Raw genomic sequence first — 19,472 nt, 5'->3', positions numbered from 1 at the left:
TGAAGGCAGTGATAGAAGCTCTGTTCTCAGATATTCAAAGATGAAATGACTTCCCTCAAGTCTGATACATCAAGTGAGCAAACCAGGACCCCAGCCCAGGGCTTCTGGCTCCACAGCAGCTCGTCTGCACCTTTCACCCTGGTTTGAGGCCCTTTCAGCCCCGAGGGCCTCTTGCTAACAGCTGGTCTGTAACCATTCTTTCTCACAGGCCTGTATCCAACTCAAACTCTCGGCCAAACCAGCGGAGGCTAGCAAAGGCAGGCCAGAGAGAACATCTGCGGCCCCAGGCCCGAAGCAGCAGAGTCCAGGAGAGTGGGTGGTGCCCCATTTGTGCAGGTGAGCGGCGTGGGCACAGGGGTGGTTGGGGGGAACTCGGCGTCCCTTGAGGGAGGAATAGGAGATCTGGGAGTGCTGCCAGGAACCAGGTGAACTTGGGCCCATGGCCTCTGTCATCTGCAGTTACGTACGAGTCTGTGTTAAGCACCTCCTCAGGTTGTGTTCACCAGGCTGAGGAAAGGTACTTGGCTCTGTCCTCGGGAGAAATGTGAAACAAAGCAAACTGTAACACTGTCAGCGAGGACCTAGAATTTCGTTCAGAACTTCCTCCGTGACCAAATGCTGCTTCCCCTCTAAGTCTCTGTTCAGGTGGTTCTTATTTGCCAGGTCTTTTCTGACCTCAGATAATCTCTCCCACTGAGCTCCTGCTGCATTCTCTGATTCCCCTGGGCTTAGCACTTCTCACCCTGTACTTTGTGACAGTTACTTGTGGTCACAAGTTATCTTTGCCCCTAGACGCCATAGTCCATGAGGACAGGTCTGGGCTTACATCCCTCAGTGCCTCACACAGTGTCAGGCACATGGGACGTACTCAAAAAATGTTTGGTGGACTTGTGACTGGATGTCATCAGGTATCAAATACTCAACCCTAGTAAAATTTTCTTCTGAAAACAGCTGCATTTTGCCAGCAGATGTTCTCTTCAGGCTGCATGGGGTGACCTCCCGCCCGGGAGTGGACCCAGGGTTCTTACCTCCTCCTTTTGTCTCCCCCTCAGGCTCCTTCAGCGTGGACATGCTTCCCCAGCACGCTGCCACTTGTGGAGGGGCCTCCCCGCCTCCCCCAGCCTCTCCCACCTCATCACCATCTTCATCTCCACACGTACTGTGGGTTTCCTCCCCAGAGAGCTCGCCGCCAATTTCCTGGGTCCAGTGTCCTATCTGCGAGTTGCCATTCTCGGCAGGAGAAATAGAAGAACATGCCAGTACGTGCGGGGAGGTCCTTTAGGCCTGAGCCATGAAGTCCTGCAGCCTTGGCCCCCCTCCACCCTCTGTGACAGAAATGGACGAGAGGCTCTCTTGACAGTTGGGAGGGGCTGACGAGGCCAGGCCGCCCCCTGTCCTCCCCACCACTCATTCCCTTAGGACTCTCCGCCTGAGGGCACCTCTGGGCCCAGCCTGCTCCCCACTCCCAGTTGTCAAGGCTTCTGTCACCATGGCGCCCTACTCTCCCAAGGACAGCTCCATGTGTCTCTTCTTTGGGACTTCTGGGATAGAATTGGTGAGCTCTCAAGGGCTTCAGGACACAATCCAGAACATCTTCCCCTCAGTGAGTGATGTGTATCCTCGTGCCCATTTTCTTGAGAGAAAAACTGAGGTCCAATGAAAAGAAAAGCCCCGCCCAACAGATAAGATCCTGTGGTGTCCTGGGAAAAGTGAGTGATTTTTGAGTATAAGACTGACCTTCAGTGCCCCATGAACTGCACTCTTAGTGTCCTTTGGGACTTTGCTCCTTAGGATAATCAGGTAACAGTGTTGCTGTGTGACTTTAAGCAAGTTATTTATCTTGGGTCCAGAGTTAACCCTCAGTAACAGAAAAAAAAAATTCCCATCCTCCTGTTGAGTTTTATGGGAATCAGACAGACTAAAGACTGAGGAGTGGCTGGCTGTGGAACCTTGGGCGAGTTCCAGGCCACGTCTGCACATTGGGGCAGTTGGACCAGAAGGTCACTATGGTCCCTTCCACCTGTGGTTTTCTAAAATATATTCCTGCCATTTTTGAGCATCTGTGTCCTCTCTCCTTTCCCAGAAGGTTTCGTTGTGTGGCACTAACACCAGTTCCTCTGGTCTCCAGGGTACAGGGCAGAAGGGGAGCAGCTGGGCCTGGCAGAGGGAGGGCAGAGTTTGGAAGGGGTAGGAAGGAGAAAGCTGGGCACAGTTGGGGGAGCAGACAGAGGAGCCGGAGTTCCCTCCCACCGTCCCCGCCAGCATAGGTGGGTGCAGCCATGGACCCCCTCACGGTAAGAGGCCTCTGCTCCCTGCCTTCCCTTATCCTTGTCCCATTTCTGGCTGTGATTAAAACAATAGATTGACTCAGAGGAGTGGCAGGGACAACGTAGCTGCCCGGCAGGTGGGAGACACCACCCTGCGGGTGGGAGGAGAGCGGTTGGAGGCCCAAACCTGGGCACAGAAGGACAGGCGGTGAGGAAGGGCTGGGCCTGGTGGGAAAGAGGGCCACGGCAGCGCCGGGGGCTCGAGGGAGTGCTGCCCAGAGCAAGAGAGGGCAGAGCTGGTGAGTTGGTGAAGGAGAGCCTGGTGGGATCCTACCACGAGGCTTGGTCAGCACTCAGGGGCTTGGGAAAAACCCAATTCAAAGACCCTCCTGTGCGGACGTGTCTGGACCTGTCCCTCAGAAGCTCTGGGACTTCACCAGGGAGGAGCAGCTGGAAGAGGATGTCAACAAGATGGGAGCAGGTCCTGGAGAGATCTGTGTGCCCGCCTGGGGGTTCCTCTCCCAGTGCAGCCCTGTCCTGCTTCAATCTGCTCCTTCCCAGGCTGCCCACATCAGCCTCACTGTGTGTGGCTTCCTGTGAGGTAGGAGTTGTGCTGAGGGAGGGGCCTCCCGTCAGAACTGAATGAGTTACTTGAATGAAGAGTGTGAGGAACTCTTTCCTAACCTGAGAATCCACACAGTAAAATAGTGACTTAAGAACATGTTTTTAATCTTCATATCTTTAGGAGTTGTGAGAGTCTATGCCACTGGCTTTTAAAGCTGAAGGAAGTGGCCATAAACTAAGGAATGCAAGGGATGTAACTCTGGAAGCTGGAAAAGGATTCCGCCCTAGAGCCGCCCTGCCCCACTAGCACCTTGGCTTTAGCCTCATGATATGATTTAGTTCTGACTGCGTGAACTGTAAGAGAATAAATGTGTGTGGTTTTAAGCTACTTATCTTAAAAAAAAAATGCATTTTTCAACCAAGACCAATTTTCTAAATATTATCAGCATTTCAAACCAGTCAATGGGATATTGTTTACTAACAGCTTAACAAAAATATACAAGAAGCTATTACAGTATGAAAGGGTATTTCTAAAACGATTAATTCCTGGAAAATATGGGCATGAAGTGTATTCCCTACACAGACATAACTGGGCAGGGGAGGGCATTCATATCGTCATTATACAAGATGATCACATTATATAAACTATATACTAGAGTATATATCGTTTAATGTAGAATTTAGTTTCAGAGTAAAACAGATAAAAGTGGTAGTATCGTTATTTTCCCTCTTAAAAGAGGGAAAGTGTTTACCTACTTACCACATTTGGGAGGTTTTGAAGTAGAGATTCCAGAAATCCAAAAGCCACCTACTACTAATAATTTTTATTTGAGTTGAGAAGTACCACGGAAGAATAACTAGGAACACCAGCTCCTCAACCAAGCTGCCTGGGTGACCACCCTGTCTAAGTGGCTTGGCAAGTCTACCTTGGTTCCCTCTTCTGTTAAAGTGGGGACAGGGTGGGGTGATAGCTCCTGCCTTACAGGGTTATTTAAGAATTGAATGAGTTACATACTTTTGAGGGTTTAAAAAACTACCTATACTTAAGTACTATTTGCTAAGTCACTTCAGTCATGTCTGACTCTTTGCGACCCTATGAACTGTAGTCCACCAGGCTCCCATGTCCATGGGATTCTCCAGGCAAGAATACTGGAGTGGGTTGCAATGTCCTCCAGAGGATCTTCCTGACCCAGGGATGGAACCCACGTCTCTTCTGTCTCCTGTGTTGGCAGGCGGGTTCTTGACCACTAGCACTACCTGGGAAGCCCAAACACTAAGTGTACTTTAAAAAAAAAACAACTTGTGTTTGGGATGAAAGTGAAGTTGCTCAGTCATGTCCAACTCTTTGTGACCCCATGGACTGTAGTCCCCCAGGCTCCTCTGTCCATGGGATTTTCCAGGCAAGAATACTGGAGTGGGTTACCATTTCCTTCGCCAGGGGATCCTCCCCACCCAGGGACCGAACTCGGGTCTCCCACATTGCAGGCAGACTCTTTACCATCTGAGCCACCAGGAAGACTATGATGGTGGCTGGGTACAGAGGATTAAGGGCTTGAAAATGGAAGGGTGAGGAAAGCCCCCAGCAAAGAAGGTTGGGGACTCGAGGTCCTACCCTGTCTGCTCCTTCATCCAGATTCAGCCTAATTGGATGGAGATCGTGAACAGAAAGCTGAAGTTCCCTGCTCCACTGCTGGGTGCCATCCAGGAGGGACAGATAGGCCTGGTGCAGCAGCTGCTGGAGGCAGGGGTCGAGGCCCCAGGCGGGCCCCCCCGGAATGTGGAGGAGGCTGAGGACCGCTCCTGGAGGGAGGCTCTCAATCTGGCCATCCGCCTGGGCCACGAGGCCATCACTGATGTGCTGCTGGCCAACGTCAAGTTCGACTTCCGCCAGATCCACGAGGCCCTGCTGGTGGCTGTGGACACAAACCAACCCGCAGTGGTGCGTCACCTGCTGGCCCGGCTGGAACGGGAGAAGGGCCGCAAGGTGGACACCAGGTCTTCCTCACTGGCTTTCTTTGACTCGTCAATCGATGGCTCCCGCTTTGCCCCCGGGGTCACACCCCTCACCCTGGCCTGCCAGAAGGACCTGTATGAGATTGCCCAGCTGCTCATGGGCCAGGGTCACACCATCGCACGGCCACACCCTGTCTCCTGTGCCTGCCTCGAGTGCAGCAACGCGCGCCGCTACGACCTGCTCAAGTTCTCCCTGTCTCGCATCAACACCTACCGCGGCATTGCCAGCCGCGCCCACCTTTCGCTGGCCAGCGAGGACGCCATGCTCGCTGCCTTCCAGCTCAGCCGTGAGCTCCGGCGCCTTGCCCGCAAGGAGCCTGAGTTTAAGGTTGGTTTCTGCTCCCTCCTCCTGCCCTCGGTGCCCTGTATCTGTCCTTCCGTGGGCCTCTGGTGGGTGTTCTGGGAAGAGAGAAACAACAGAAAGATGTTCTCAGGAAACCTCCGTTCTGATGGGGAGTTCCAGAATCCTGCCCTGAAGGGGATTCTTTCTAATGGCAGACAGCTGTCACTCCAGGGGCTCCTAGTTTCATGGGGGCAACACGTACCCAACCCGAGGGGTGTCCTGCATCTGTCTGATGGAGGAGGGAGAACACAGATAGAAAAACAGCTGGGAAGACTTAGAGATGACATTCAGTAGAACCTGTCCTTTCTGAATGCCTACTGTGTGGTCCCATCTAGAGCATCCTGTGTTGGGGCCTCGAGCTCATGATCACATCAGGGTGGAAGAGGGCAGAGTGAAGTGGACAAGACCCCCGGAGGCTCAGCTTCATTTGGGGCCTCTGTGGATGGTGCTACAGGGCTTCCAAGGGCCAGAAAATAGGTCAGGAGGCTACAGCTGTTGTGTGCAGGGCAGACTCCTTAGAAGAAGCGGGATTAACTTGGCTACATGACCAGGTGGTTTAACACAAGTGAAGAGGAGTAGGGAGGATATTTGATGTAGGCGCTCAGTGCAAAGACTCTCAGCTAGCAAAAGGAGACATGGGATGAGAGCAGGGGCTCTGGGCAGACAGAACACCTGAAGGGAAGGCCTGGAGGCCAGGACTGATCAGGGGCCTTGAATTCACAGTCTAGTTCCAGCCATCACTCATCCACTGACATCTTCTCAGTGCCAGCCCGACTTGATCCCCTTGGTGACAACTACCATTAGGTGAGGAAACAGACAGGGGTATTAAAACAGAGGCCTAAGGCTGGACGTGACCTGTGCCAGGTGAGCCGGGGGAGGAGCGTGCTGCTTCTCTGGAGTCAAAGGATCAGAGAATGAGGACCCCCACTTCCAGGTAGCAGGAAGAGCAGCCCTCTGGCAAGGGACAAAGGCTTGGAAAGGGGACATACCTAACCCAGGGTGCTGCCAACTGAGGGACCGTGCTGGGCCTCCTGGAATCCTAGCCTGGATTCTCTCTGGTGTTAGGGCCCCAAGTAAGACCAAGGCTAGGCAGGGGAAAGTGGAGGCAAGAGCTGCCCACTCTGCAGCTCCCAAAACTGCCAGTATGTGTTCTCATATAAGGTAGCAAAAACACCCAAGAAGGCATGAAGAGTAGGAGCAGAATTGAAACAGGCAGAGGGAAAGGAAAGGACTAGGGGTGAGCACAGGTGATGGGGGGGAGGGTTCTGTGTTGAAATGACTCAACGATGAGATAGATGCGGTACCAGAGAAGCAATGATGATATAGCAGGTGCCTCGTTATAGCCAGGAGGACAGGTGGGGTGGCAGAGAAGAAAGGAATAGATGGTTTAGGGTGACATCAGCTGTGGGGAAGTGGTGGCTGAGGGCAGGACAGAGTGGCCCAGGCCCAGTGTCGGGAGGGTGGGCTGGGCCTGCAGGATGGCCAGCACACCTGGATTTTCTCCCTACAGCCCGAGTACATTGCCCTGGAATCGCTGAGCCAGGACTATGGCTTTGAACTGCTGGGCATGTGCCGGAACCAGAGTGAGGTCACCGCAGTGCTCAATGACCTGGGCGAGGACAGCGAGACTGAGCCTGAGGCCGAGGGTCTGGGCCAGGCCTTTGAGGAAGGCATCCCCAACCTGGCAAGGCTGCGACTGGCCGTCAACTACAACCAGAAGCGGGTCAGCTGGGCCCTGCCCTGTCCCATCGCCCTGTCCCCACTAGATGGCCCCTATCCAACCCTAAGCAAGTCATTTCCCTGCCCTCAGGACCCCTCATTATTTTTTTTTAATATTTATATTTATTTCTTTGTGCCAGGATTTAGTTGTGGCATGTGGGATCTAATTCCCCGTCCAGGGATCGAACCCAGGTCACCTGCATTGGGAGTACAGAGTCTTAGCCACTGGACCACTGGGGAAGTCCCAGGACCCCTCTTAGATCTTGATTCTGAGCACCCTTCTCTCCAGGCCCTTGATCCTATGGGTCTTCCACCTTCCCTTCTTACCGTCAGTCTAAGTCCCTAACCTCTGCCCAGCCTTGGAAGTCCCATGACCCAACCAGACCAGACTTCTGAGTTTTACCCGTTGGCCTGCTGAGTAGGTTTGGTCTGGTCTTTTTCTGTGGTTACACTTCAATATCTCACTCTATTCGGCAAGATTAGACTAGATCTCTCAGGGCTGAAATATCAAGTGATTTCATTATTCCCCATCTCATTAGATGCCCACCCCTAAGCCAAAGACATGTTCCCTTTCTAGCGTCCCCCAGCCTCTTACTCCTCCCTCTCACCCACCCTCAGATATCCTAGCCTACCAGGAGCTTAACTAGAAACCTTCCTTTAAAATGACTGCCCAAGTCAGCAAATTCCACCTTCCCTGCTCCTCCCTTCCTCAAGACCATGCTGCCTGGTGCCCCGCATCGCTAAGAAGACAAGGAACCCTCAGGGTTCTGGGACCTGTATCCAGTTGCACCCACCACTGTCTGGCTTAGATTCAACCATGTGGGATCTGGAGAGTCCAGAAAATTCTTTGAGCTCAGTTTCTCCTTCATAGACTAGGAAGCTAAGTCCCAAAGAGGGGTGGGATCTGCCCAAGGTCACTTGGCAAGTGGGTTGCCTCTTCTTAACTGGCTGGTCTGGGGAGAAAAGAAACATGGTTCACTTTCTACACAATGAAGTTAGGGCACCTGACTGGCTCCTCTTCTTCTTCCCTGGCCTGTGGTCACTCCTTCCACTCATACCCTTCTCTGTTTAGTTTGTAGCACACCCCATCTGCCAGCAAGTCCTGTCCTCCATCTGGTGTGGGAACCTGGCTGGCTGGCGTGGGAGCACCACTGTCTGGAAGCTCTTCGTCGCCTTCCTCATCTTCCTCACCATGCCCCTCCTCTGCCTTGGCTATTGGCTGGCACCCAAGTCCCGGGTACTAAGAATATAAATAATGATAATTGTCATTTATTGAGCACTTGTTTTATGCCAAGCCCTGAGCTGGGCCCTTAATGTTCCTTTTAGGTAATTTGAGGTGGTTCTGGAAGGTAGGCATTGCACCTGGATTTTACAGTGAAGACACAGGGATCAGAAATTCTCTTTTGTCCACAGGAAATAGCAGAGTTGGGATTGAAACTGAGGTCTCTCTGCCTCCAAAGCCTGAGTCCTATATGCAGTCTCTCCTAACGAAACCCCCACCCCAACCTCAAATTCCTTGGGAGCCCTTTTGGACTCAGATATTTCTATTCCCTACTACAAGCCAGACCTCATGCCTGGCACTGTGGATATAAAAAAGATCAAGACCCTGTAAACCAGGTGAGGAATAGGGTAAGCAGTGCTCCAGGAGGCAGGAAAAGGGCATCCATCCAACGTCCCAGGGAGGGAGAATGCAAAGCATTAGAGACTGAAAGGAATTCTGTGTAGCTAAAGCATAAGAGCAAATAGCAATTAGCCAATGGTGGGAAAGCAAGCAGGGGCCCAGGTTCCACAGAACCTTATGCAATGTTGGGAGCCCCTGGAGGATTGTAATGAGGTAAGAGATCCTATTAGCTTTGTGTTTTAGAAAGCTCTCTCTCTTAGGGGTGTGAAGGATGAATTGGGGTAGGGGTGGGAGTCCGAGAGGCTGTCAGAGTGTGTGAGAGAAAGGAGAAAGGATGCAGAGATGCCTTCAAGCTTCCTGTTCTGGGTGGTCAGGACGTTTTCTAAGATGGGGACACAGGAGGAAAAGGAAGACGTTTGAGATCCAAAGATGATAAACTTTTTAATATGGTTGTGATCGAAGAGCCTGTGGGACCTCCCAGGGAAAGTTACTTTACTTCTGTGATCCTCAGTTCCTAGCTTAAAATTGGAAATAATGATACCCACCTCCTATAGTTGTGAAGGAAAACATCAATATGGAAGGGGAAGGCCTAATATACAGTACATTCTTGATAAACATCTGAATGAGTGAGTGAAAGGAGGAGACACGTGAGGATTGAGCATTCCGGAAGTTCTCCTGGGAGGGGAGAGGGGTGAGCAGGACTCTGAGAAGCCTGTTCTCCTTCCTCCCTTGCAGCTGGGCCGTCTGCTGAAGATCCCGGTGCTGAAGTTCCTGCTGCACTCGGCCTCCTACCTGTGGTTCCTCATCTTCCTGCTGGGAGAGTCCCTGGTCATGGAGACGCAGCTGAGTACCTTCCGAGGCCGCAGCCAGAGCGTCTGGGAGACTTCACTGCACATGGTTTGGGTTGCAGGTACATGGGTGGGGCCTTTTATTTGTGGTAGACTCCCTCCTGGGGACCCCCTCATTTTTCTTCACAGTGAGCCCTCCTATACGGGTTGGCCCTTGAAGATGCTCCCTGAATATGTAACCAGACCCCTGCGGGCTCTAGTTCACCATGGGTTTCCCCTTCACCTCTAATCAGGGGATCTCACCCTGTGATAGATCCCTGAGTACGTACCCCATTCTTCCCCTATCCTGGCATTAGTCACTACCCACTCTGGATGTTCATATCCTCTCACAAATAAGACACTGGTCCATGGTGTTAGGTGGCAGATCACCTTGGTATTACGGTAGCCAGCAAGTACACCACCAGGCAATTTATCTCAAAGGTCATGGAGCAGAAAGACTCATAGACCAAATTAAGATGCTTGAATCATACAGTTTATTACATAAGTACATACAAATGGTGTACTTACGATGGTGCTGTTTTAAGGACCAGAGGTTTGAGCAGAGGATACCATAGCCAGAAGCTGCCTGGGCCCAGCACTTGATCTGTAGGAGAAACACAGGGGCACGTATGTCTGACGACAACTGTAGCTTACTAATCATCCTGGCGAGCAGCTATGACTTTTCCTTGCAATTTTGTTGCAGAGGACTGGTGAGGCCACTGGGTATTACCAGGGAGGAGCTAATTTAAGATCAGATGAATCCTAAGGGCCTCCTCTGTCTCGTGTATATTCAGTGTCACTAATATTGAATGTCGACCCTGAATATTCTACGTGTTCACACACATATATTCTCTGTGTGTGTGTGTGTGTGTGTATGCGCTCAGTTGCTCAGTCATGTCTGACTCTTTGTGACCCCATGGACTGTAGCCCACCAGGTTCCTCTGTCCATGGCATTTTCTTCCAGGCAAGAATACTGAAGTGAGTTGCCATTTCCTACCCCAAGGGATCTTCCTGGCCCAGGGATTGAACCTGTGTCTCTTGCATCTCCTACATTGGCAGGCAGTTTCTTTACCACTGCACCACTTGGGAAGCCCAACATATGTGTTCTACTTGCTTTATTTGTCCAACATGTCACCTGGATAACTAACTTATATATGCTTAAGGCATAAGTTTCACCCATTCCATTGGTGTTCTTTCCTTCTATAGCAAAATTGCATTTTCTCAAACAGTTCAACAAATGCAGTTGACAAGAATCCCCAGAGCTCTGTTGAGCATTTGGCTGGTCAGCTCAGCAGCTGGGCTGGGCTCCCCTTCCTCATCTATCTTCTCTTGATTTACCTCTAGCTTAGTTGGCAATTCCCAAACCACCAGTAGACTAAGTCTGCTACTCCACCCTATAACAAGTCAGTCAGTGAGGCACGAAAGGAAATTTGGCCAAGAAACTCTAGAGAAGAAAATAAGAGTGATCCAAGAAGAAAAGTTTCCCATCCAACTGTTTACTAATCATTATTGACCTGTATTGGGTGGAGGTGAAACCAGTATAGTTCCTGCCTGCAGGGGAAGAAGTCTTAAGGAACAACATTCCTCATTTCTTCATGTAGTGAACACCTGCTGCTGCTCTATTGTGAGCAAAGCCCTGAGAACACATGGATAAATTAATTAGGATTCCATCTAGGAACTTCTCTTGTGATCTGGTGGTTAAGACTCCACACTCTCAATACAGGGGACCAGGGTTCAATCCCTGGTTAGGGAACTAGATCCCACACACCACATTTTAAAAAGATTCTGCATGCCACAGTTACAGATCCCACATGCTGTAACAAAGATTGAGGATCTGGCATGCTGCAACTAAGACCCTGCACAGCCAAATAAAGATATTTTAAATAAATAGGGTTCCATCCACCCATTCAACATACATCACTGAGCATGGATCCCACCTTCACAAGGTGCTCTGCTGCCATGGAAACGGACTCAGTTCCCACCACTTGTCTCCAGGCCCATGGGAGTTCTCTTTCCCCACAGCCCCCTCCCCTTTCATGCTGCCCCAGCTTCCACTCCTCTATCCAGTCTTAGCTCAAACATCACTCTCTGTGAGACGTGAAGCTTTCCCTGGTTCCCAAATCAGGGTGAGGATCAGTTCCTAAACACTCCAAAGACAGCCTCTGTTCCCCTGCTCTCCTTCACCTTAGCACTGACCACGCTGGTCTATAATGACTTGGCTACTTGCCCACCTCCCTCACTAGATCATGAGCCCGGGGAGGCCTGTGTCTTCACCACAGGATCCCACTGGCACATGGTAGGAGCTTAATCAGTGTTTATTCAATAGTGATTGGTGGGCCTTGTTCTGGGCACCGTGGACAAGGAGGTGAATAGACCACAGTCCCTGCCCTTGAGGGGTTCCAAGTTCAGGGAGGGGAGGGGAACAGACCCAGGAAGAGATACCTTGCAGTACTCCATGGCAACAGCATCACAGAGATCTGAAAAGAGCTGTGAGAACACACTGCTCCTGGTTAGAGAAGGCTTCAGAGAGGAGGTGAGATTTGTCCTGGGTTGCAAAGGTGAGCCCGCCTTCTAAAAGGTGTGGAAGGGCTTTCTAGGTGTGGACAGAACCATGAGTGAAAAAGCACGTGCTTGTATCCAGGGAGTGGAGAAGGGCATGACATGGCAGGGTCTCCTGTCTAACGGGGTCCAGCTCTCAAGACCCTCCCTCCCCAGGCCTGGCCCTGGGCCCTGGGCTGATCATGAGCAAGTTGATAATTTGGAGCCCCTTCAAATCAATATTCTCTAAATATTTGTCAGTGTGTATTTGGTGGAGGGCAGGGAGACCCAGATTTAGATCATCCCCTCGCAATAACCAGCCTCTCCAGGTGTTACTTTCTGAGTTTATCAGCTGACCAGATCACTGAAACTGGCCCCACGGCCGCCAAGTCTACATCAGCCAGGAGTTCTCTTTATTTCCATAGAAGATCTTTGTGACATTGAAGCAGACTAAATGCCTACATTTTATCACTTTCATGCCTGGGATATTTTAGTTCCCCCTTACCTGGTGGAGAGGTTCCCCCCACCAACCACACCCACACACACAGCTCTGACCTGGATGCAGGCGGTGTCTCAGCCGGTGCTGGTGCCCTGCCGCCTCCTTCAGGCTTCCTGTGGTTTGAGTGTAAGGAAGTGTGGATCGAGGGCCTGCGCAGTTACCTCCTGGACTGGTGGAACTTCCTGGATATGGTCATCCTCTCCCTGTACCTGGCGGCCTTCACGCTGCGCCTTCTCCTGGCCGGGCTTGCACACAAGCACTGCCAGGATGCCCCCGACGGGGCTGCCTGCCACTACTTCACCTCGGCTGGTGAGTGCCCCCGAGCGCAGCCCTGAATCCCCTGGCCCCCTCTCTTCCTTGACTCTCGGCCTCAGCGCCTCCCCCCCCCCCATTCCCCCTGGCACAGAGCGGAGCGAGTGGCACACGGAGGACCCCCAGTTCCTGGCTGAGGTGCTCTTCGCTGTCACCAGCATGCTCAGCTTCACCCGCCTGGCCTACATCCTGCCGGCCCATGAGTCGCTGGGCACCCTGCAGATTTCCATGGGCAGGATGATTGATGACATGATCCGGTGCGTACTGCCTCTGCTCCAAGCATCCTCCCCTCCGACGGACCCCATCTGACCTCCTTCTGAAGTTCCCCAGCTCTAGTTAGCACAGGGGTTCTTAACCTGGGTTCCTTGTACAGGGTCCAAAGACCTTGGAAACCCTGGAGCTATAGGAAAATGTGGGAATGTAAATGTCAAGATACATTTCTCTGCAGAGAGGGTCTACACGTGCTACATGCATGCTAAGTTGCTTCAGCTGTCCAACTCTTTGCCACCCTATGAACCATAGCCCACCAGGCTCCTCTGTCCATGGGGTTCTCCAGGCAAGAATACTGGAGTGGGTTGCCATGTCCTTCTCCAAGGGATCTTCCCGACCCAGGGATTGAACCTGTGTCTCTTAAGTCTGCATTGGCGAGCAGGCTCTTTACCACAAGGGCCATCTGGGAAGCCGGAGAGGGTCTATAACTGTCATCTAATTCTCAAAGAGACCTATGATTCCAAAGATCAAGAACCACCAAATGCAGAAAAAGCCCTTGGTTGGCATGCCAGTTCTGTTGCTGTCTCCATGGCCAACCTGGGGCTCCATTTCCCCATTTTTGAGGTGAGACACTGACTCAGGGGTCCCTTTGGATGGTTCCCCTTATACAACTGCTCTTGGAACTTATGGAATTATCTGGTCTTCTTGATAATTATCATCTAATCATTTGCAGCATACCTGGCCTTTCACCCTAATCAGAACCCATAGTTAATGCCGGCTTCCCTGGAAATCCCCTGCCTGAGGTAGGATGGGAGTGGGTGCCCTTGGTGGGAAAAAACCTTCGTATGTCTGTGAACATCTTCAGCTCAGCTCAGCTTCCATCCCTCCCTGCAGCAAGCCAACTCAACTCACACACGGCTTTAACTCTGCTGGTGAGAAATCCTGTCTAGTAGGACTCTGTGACTCTCCCCCATCCTTGTACCACATCTCAGCATCTCAGTCCCTCCCTGGGAGCCTGGATCATCCTCAACTTTGACTGTTTCAACCCATAAACTTCTATTCTGGAAGGAGAGTTTCTGTTTCAACACCCTTTAAATCGCTTCTCATTTCCCACCCCCCTAATTTCTCTCTTCTTAATAACTGAATCCTTGTCAAGTAGAGGCTGAGCCTAGGAGCCATCACCCCCATGCCTCTTCCTAGAGCCTGACTTCTCCCAGGGTAGAGACCTGTTCTGACCCTTCCCCATCCCGCCCCCGGCCAGGTTCATGTTCATCCTCATGATCATCCTGACCGCCTTCCTCTGTGGCCTCAACAACATCTATGTGCCTTACCAGGAGACTGAGCGGCTGGGCAAGTACGCTGGGGTGGAGGCGGGCCAGGCAGGTGGGAGTCTGGGCATTCTGGGCAGAAGGGGGACATGTACCTAAGCAAGGAGGTATGTTTGGGGAATAGCAAGACTTCCTCCATGGCTGGCACATGGAGGGGATTTTGAGAGAGGAAGCAGGAGAGAGCAGAGGGGCCAGGTCATGGAACTCATGAAGGGCCTGCCAAGAAACCTGCCTTACCCTGCCTTTCCCAGGCCAGAGAGCTCCAAGTGGCCTCCCGAGCAATCATTCAATCATGAATTCATGAGTGCAACTACATGATGGTTTTATTAATGATGCTGAAGGACTTGTAGTTGGATCTATGGATGCTTGTCAAAGCTTTCTCAAAGTAAATGGAGGCTTTATTCAGACCAACCCTTCTTCCCAAGAATCCTTGTTCACATTCTGGCTTCTGGATGTTGAAAAACTTTGCTGACATGGTTTAAAGCATGAATCTTAGTGCTAGGGACAGGAACTACTCCTTCCAACCCCCTTCAAGGACCCTGGTGGGATCAGTCACTCCACAGTAGCACAAACAGGCTGAGTCCTCCTGCTCTTTGATGGGTGACAGCTAAGTAAAAGTATTTTTGCTAAAAACCTCAGGTAGGTTGCATAATAGACATCTGGACTGAGAGTAGTTAGGAGCATATAAAGTTTGACAAACAGAAGTCCAGCACATCAACTCAGCATTGAGAAAGAACACACTGAATGCAGTGTGGAGGATGGAAGAGGTATAGTGTCCATCTCATCCCCATCTCCACCCAGAACATAAAGTCCCTGAATACAGGGACTCTGCTTGTCTTGTTCACGGCTGCATCCTTAGCACCTGTTCCCAGTACTGCTGTGTGCTCAGTAAATTCTGGCTCAGAAACAGCAAGCAGTCCAAAGGACTTCATGTAAGCAGAGCGCCTTTGGCTGGGTCCCCAGGGTGAGAAGGGTGAGGAGGAGTGAGTCTGGGTGGCCCCCAGGCTCATCTCCCACCCCTCACATCCTACCCTTTGGCCCACTGTGCCAGTTTCAATGAGACCTTTCAGTTTCTGTTCTGGACAATGTTTGGCATGGAGGAGCACAGTGTGGTGGACATGCCTCAGTTTCTGGTGCCGGAATTCGTGGGCCGGGCCCTCTATGGCATCTTTACCATCGTCATGGTGATTGTGCTGCTCAACATGCTCATTGCCATGATCACCAACTCATTCCAGAAGATTGAGGTACGTGATCTGAGGGAAGCAGCTCAGGCCAGAGGGAAGAAGAGAGAAAGGGAAGGAAAGGAATAGGATGCAAGGAGTCAAGAGATTTGGGTTCCTGCTCTGTCACCACTACTGCCGTGTTTTGATACTGGGTACAAGTTTTCCTCTCAAGCCTTCCATTTCCTCGTCTGTAGATTGAGGATCTTGATGGTGTTATTGTTTTTATCAGACACAAGACTAGCGCTCATTCCACATTAGGGCTGGAAGAAAGTGTGTGTTGTGGAAAAGTAGGTGGAAACATGAGAAGTGAGAGGGAAGGAGATGGATGAGTTAGGGTTTGTGGGCTGGAGAAAAGGCTGGCAGGAATTGAATGTCAGAAGGAGGCAAGATGATGGGGAGGAAGCGGGAAGGGGGTTGCAAACAGGGGAGATGTGGATGACAGGTGAGGATGGAGACAAGAGTGGGGAGAAGAAAGTGGTGGGCACACAGGAGATGAGAGACCAGAGGACTGGGGGGAAAATGGGGCAGACTGAGCGGGCAGGAGGGCTAGGCACCAAAGTGGTCCTTGCTGAGCACTCGCCTCCTGGCCCTCAGGACGCTGCTGACGTGGAATGGAAGTTTGCTCGCTCAAAACTCTACCTGTCCTACTTCCGAGAGGGCCTGACACTGCCCGTGCCCTTCAACATCCTGCCCTCCCCCAAGGCCATCTTCTACCTGCTCAGGTGAGGACCTCAGGGCCCTCACTCCCAAACCCCCAGCACTCAGCACTCCCACCCCGCTCCCACCCCATCTCCCTGGACCCTTTCCTCTGACTAACCCCTTCCCACCATCTCAATGTCTCAGGAGAGTTTTCCGCTTCATTTGCTGTTGCCAATTCTGCTGCAAAACCAAGAAGCCAGACTATCCCCCAATCCCCACCTTTGTGAGTATCACATGTGCTTGTTGTGAGTCTTCCTCACATCAGGCTTTTAGCTGCACTCTCTGTACCATTTGTTTGTCTGAACACCCCTGGCTCGTCTGTCTTCCCAGATATGTTTGCAGAAAGCCTGCTCCCAGTTCCTTCTCTCTCCTGTGGCCTTTCACTCTGCCTGTCTCTGGCTATTCCCTAAATCTCCAATCTTATATCATCCAGTTTAAAATGAAGTCCATGCCACCCTCCTCCCAAGCCACCAATACCCCGCAAGCTCCAGGCAAAACTTTTTGCCCTAAACCAAGCCAAGAAACTATTGAATGTTTTCCACAGTAAAACATTTAGGAGCTAAGGGAAGAATGCCCCACACACTGGGAAATTTGAAGGTGACTGAGGCCTGAGAGAGGAGGGCAGGCCTCCAGGGGACTAACTTACCTCTGCTTATCTGCTCCCTAACTCAGTCTGGCTTGGCATGGGACCCCTCCTAATTCAGATAGCATTATTGCAGGGGGTCCCATCTGTTCCCCTTAAAACATGTCACCTGAGGGTCTCTCTAAGGCAAGGTCTCTCTAAGTTCAGCTCTGTGAAGCCACAGGCCAGCGCTGAGGCTCAGAGGCCCCTGGATCCCCTGATGAAGTAGGCCTTCCCTTATCTGATTGGTCAATGGTTTGTTTAATAAATACTTACCTAAGCACACCTATACTGAAAATAAAGATATGCAGGATGGTGGACCCCTGAAGTGCTGACAGTCTAGAGCAGCAAAAAGAAACGGCATGTAGGATCTTTCCTGACCAGGGGTCGTACCAGTATCCCCTGCATTGCAAGGCAGATTATTAACCACTGGACCATCAGGGAAACCCCCCATCTCCATATTTAGTCTGGAGATGTTCAGCCTGAAGAAGCTGAGCAGCTTGGCTCAAGGCTCACAGAGGCAAAATGACCAAGCTGAGATTTCAGCCTGTTTTCCAAGCCCAGCATTTTGCCATCTTCACCTCTGCTCCTTCTCTGTATTATCTGCCCCAAAGGCCTGACTTGCCTTCCTGGTTCTGTCCTGAGGCCTGAAACTGGACCCAGAACCAATCACTTTAACCTGCACGATGGTTTCCATTTCCTTTGCATGAGCTAGTCCATGCAGATGCATCCCCATATCCTCTAGTCTCCCCTCTGAGGAATCTGAAGGACAAGGTTAACCTGCCCTGACTCAGCTCAAAAAAACCAAGGATGGGTTGGTGGCACGAGAGCTCAACTCTGTCCTGCTCAGCTTTTCTCCTTGCCCACTCCCCTCTTCCTCCTCTTCCTCTCCTAACCCTCACCCACCTCCCTCCCTGGTTCTGTTGCACTCAGTCATTCCACAGTGTGTGACCTCCATCCAGACTACCTGCCAGACCTACACGAAGGTCTGGATGTGTGACCTTCAGGGACAGACAACTCTGCACAGACTGTGCCTCCATCCTTCATTGCCTGGGGGAGGTTGCAGTGAGGAGAGAAAGGCTGGGGGTGAGGAATCCCTCTTACCCTCCTGTCTTCCCATCCCAGGCAAATCCTGGGGCAGGGGCAAGGCATGGGGAGGGAGAGCGTGGATCCTACCGGCTTCGTGTCATCAAGGCCCTGGTGCAACGCTACATAGAGACTGCCCAGCGGGAGTTTGAGGAGACTCGTCGGAAAGGTTAGCTGCTCACTTCCAAGCCTTCCCCATTCCTGTCCCTTGCTCATCTGGAACACCCAGCCTCATACCTCTCGTCTAGCCAGCAGTTCTCTCTGTGGCCCCCTCTGACCCGCCCTTGGAAGCCACAACTTGCAGAGAGAATGTGTGCCCTTGCACTCAATAACCCCCAGGCCCACCCCCCATTCAGACATTTATCCCACTCCCTTCATTTATCCCTTTGTTCCCATCTTCATTAATGTGTTCATTTATTCTCTCAACTGCTCCCTTACGCATTCACTCTTTCACTTTATTCATCATTCATTCATTCATTCAATCAGAGTTCATTACTATGCCCCCTTGTTCCCAGTAGGGACACATGGGAAGCTTTCAGTTTGGTGAGGAAGAGAAACCATCTCCCTAGTCAGGAAGTGCTTTAAAAAAGAGAAACAAATTGCAGTGGGAGCTCAAAGGAGAGGAAGAGCCTATCACTGTGAGAGGCTCATGGGAAGGCAGAAGGCTGGAGTACCAGAAGCTGGAGAGAGAGAGAGGGTTGGGTCTGCACTCGGCCCTGAGGGTGGATGTGAGCAGCATAGATGTAAATGGGGAAGAGGAGGACAGGGCAGATATACATATATCTACCCATAGACAATCCTCATCCCTATGGCTCCTGACCCCTCTCTGGTCCATGAGACCTTCATTTTGCTATCTTCTAAACCCATCACCACCCCAGCTCTGCTGATTCATCTACCCCTGACGGAGCCTGCTAACCTGGCCCAAACCCAGTGCCAATCCCTCACTTCCTCCAGTTCTCCTGCTTCAGGATCCTCCGGCATACCCTCCCCTGTTGAGGGTAGAGATGGACCAGGGCAGACTCGCCTTCTGAGAGACCCCCCCCATCTCTACTCCCACCCCCCAGACCTGGGCAACAGACTGACAGAGCTGACCAAGATGGTGTCTCGACTGCAAAGTGAGGTAGCCGGTGTGCAGCGGGCTGTGGTGGAGGCAGGGCCACGCCGGCCGCCCGGAGGAGCCAGCATCCTCAGTCGCTACATCACCCGAGTGCGCAACAGCTTCCAGAACCTGGGGCCCCTCATCCCTGAGACCCCGGAGCTGACAGTGCCAGCGATGGTGGGGACCCAGGGGTCTTCAGAAACTGGGCTTCCGGATGCTGGAGGGGCTCAGGCTCCAGCTTCTGGGGAGTCTGCCCCCTCCTCCCCAGCTCATGTGTTAGTGCACAGGGAGCAAGAATCAGAGGGGGCCGGGGACCTGCCCCAGGAGGCAGACCTGGGGGCCGAGGAGGGGACCTGATGCTGGGGGAGGTCCCTTCTTCTCTTGTGACTGGAGCAGCCTAGATAGCTGAGGGCGGGGGTCACTTCATAGGAGCCACTGCTGCTTTCCTTGCCTCAATAAAGCCTCTGATCTGGAGCTCAGATGTCTCCAGACTGTGTGAGAA

At 51.9% G+C, this 19,472-nt stretch overlaps 2 protein-coding genes and 1 long non-coding RNA gene across 4 annotated transcripts in view; 2 read left to right on the top strand and 1 right to left on the bottom strand.

Annotated features, from left to right (window-relative positions):
- Nucleotides 1–1,105, bottom strand: part of LOC122449433 — a 15,125-nt gene extending 14,020 nt beyond the window's left edge. Inside the window, exon 1 of the long non-coding RNA XR_006271941.1 lies at nucleotides 1,029–1,105. This is a non-coding gene — a long non-coding RNA (uncharacterized LOC122449433). The remainder of the gene's footprint in view (nucleotides 1–1,028) is intronic.
- Nucleotides 1–2,059, top strand: part of XNDC1N (XRCC1 N-terminal domain containing 1, N-terminal like) — a 16,132-nt gene extending 14,073 nt beyond the window's left edge. The window contains exons 8-9 of the mRNA XM_043480964.1: nucleotides 209–336; nucleotides 1,053–2,059. Coding sequence (XP_043336899.1) covers nucleotides 209–336; nucleotides 1,053–1,282 — 358 coding nt within the window. The 3' untranslated portion in view covers nucleotides 1,283–2,059. The remainder of the gene's footprint in view (nucleotides 1–208; nucleotides 337–1,052) is intronic.
- Nucleotides 2,059–19,472, top strand: LOC122449431 (short transient receptor potential channel 2). 2 transcript variants are annotated; one of them, XM_043480962.1, is made up of 13 exons: nucleotides 2,059–2,294; nucleotides 4,465–5,172; nucleotides 6,698–6,910; nucleotides 7,979–8,143; nucleotides 9,263–9,437; nucleotides 12,500–12,700; nucleotides 12,798–12,960; nucleotides 14,175–14,267; nucleotides 15,293–15,485; nucleotides 16,059–16,186; nucleotides 16,308–16,386; nucleotides 17,911–18,040; nucleotides 18,936–19,472. In XM_043480962.1, exons 1-13 carry the CDS (start codon nucleotides 2,280–2,282, stop codon nucleotides 19,325–19,327), a joined length of 2,655 nt encoding a protein of 884 aa, XP_043336897.1. In that variant the 5' UTR covers nucleotides 2,059–2,279; the 3' UTR covers nucleotides 19,328–19,472. The 2 variants fall into 2 exon arrangements, with proteins under 2 accessions (XP_043336897.1, XP_043336898.1); XM_043480963.1 differs by lacking the exon at nucleotides 16,308–16,386 and having other exon boundaries at nucleotides 18,936–19,069.

This window comes from Cervus canadensis, chromosome 11, assembly GCF_019320065.1.
Source record: "Cervus canadensis isolate Bull #8, Minnesota chromosome 11, ASM1932006v1, whole genome shotgun sequence".
In the NCBI taxonomy this organism is placed as follows: Eukaryota; Metazoa; Chordata; class Mammalia; order Artiodactyla; family Cervidae; genus Cervus; species Cervus canadensis.
This window is presented reverse-complemented; position numbering and strand designations above follow the sequence as displayed.

Excerpts from the sequence above, each read along its gene's own strand:
- LOC122449431 (XM_043480962.1), top strand. Across the intron at positions 12,701-12,797 it reads CCACTACTTCACCTCGGCTG|AGCGGAGCGAGTGGCACACG; the intron begins GTGAGTGCCCCC and ends CCCCTGGCACAG. Across the intron at positions 16,387-17,910 it reads ATCCCCCAATCCCCACCTTT|GCAAATCCTGGGGCAGGGGC; the intron begins GTGAGTATCACA and ends TTCCCATCCCAG.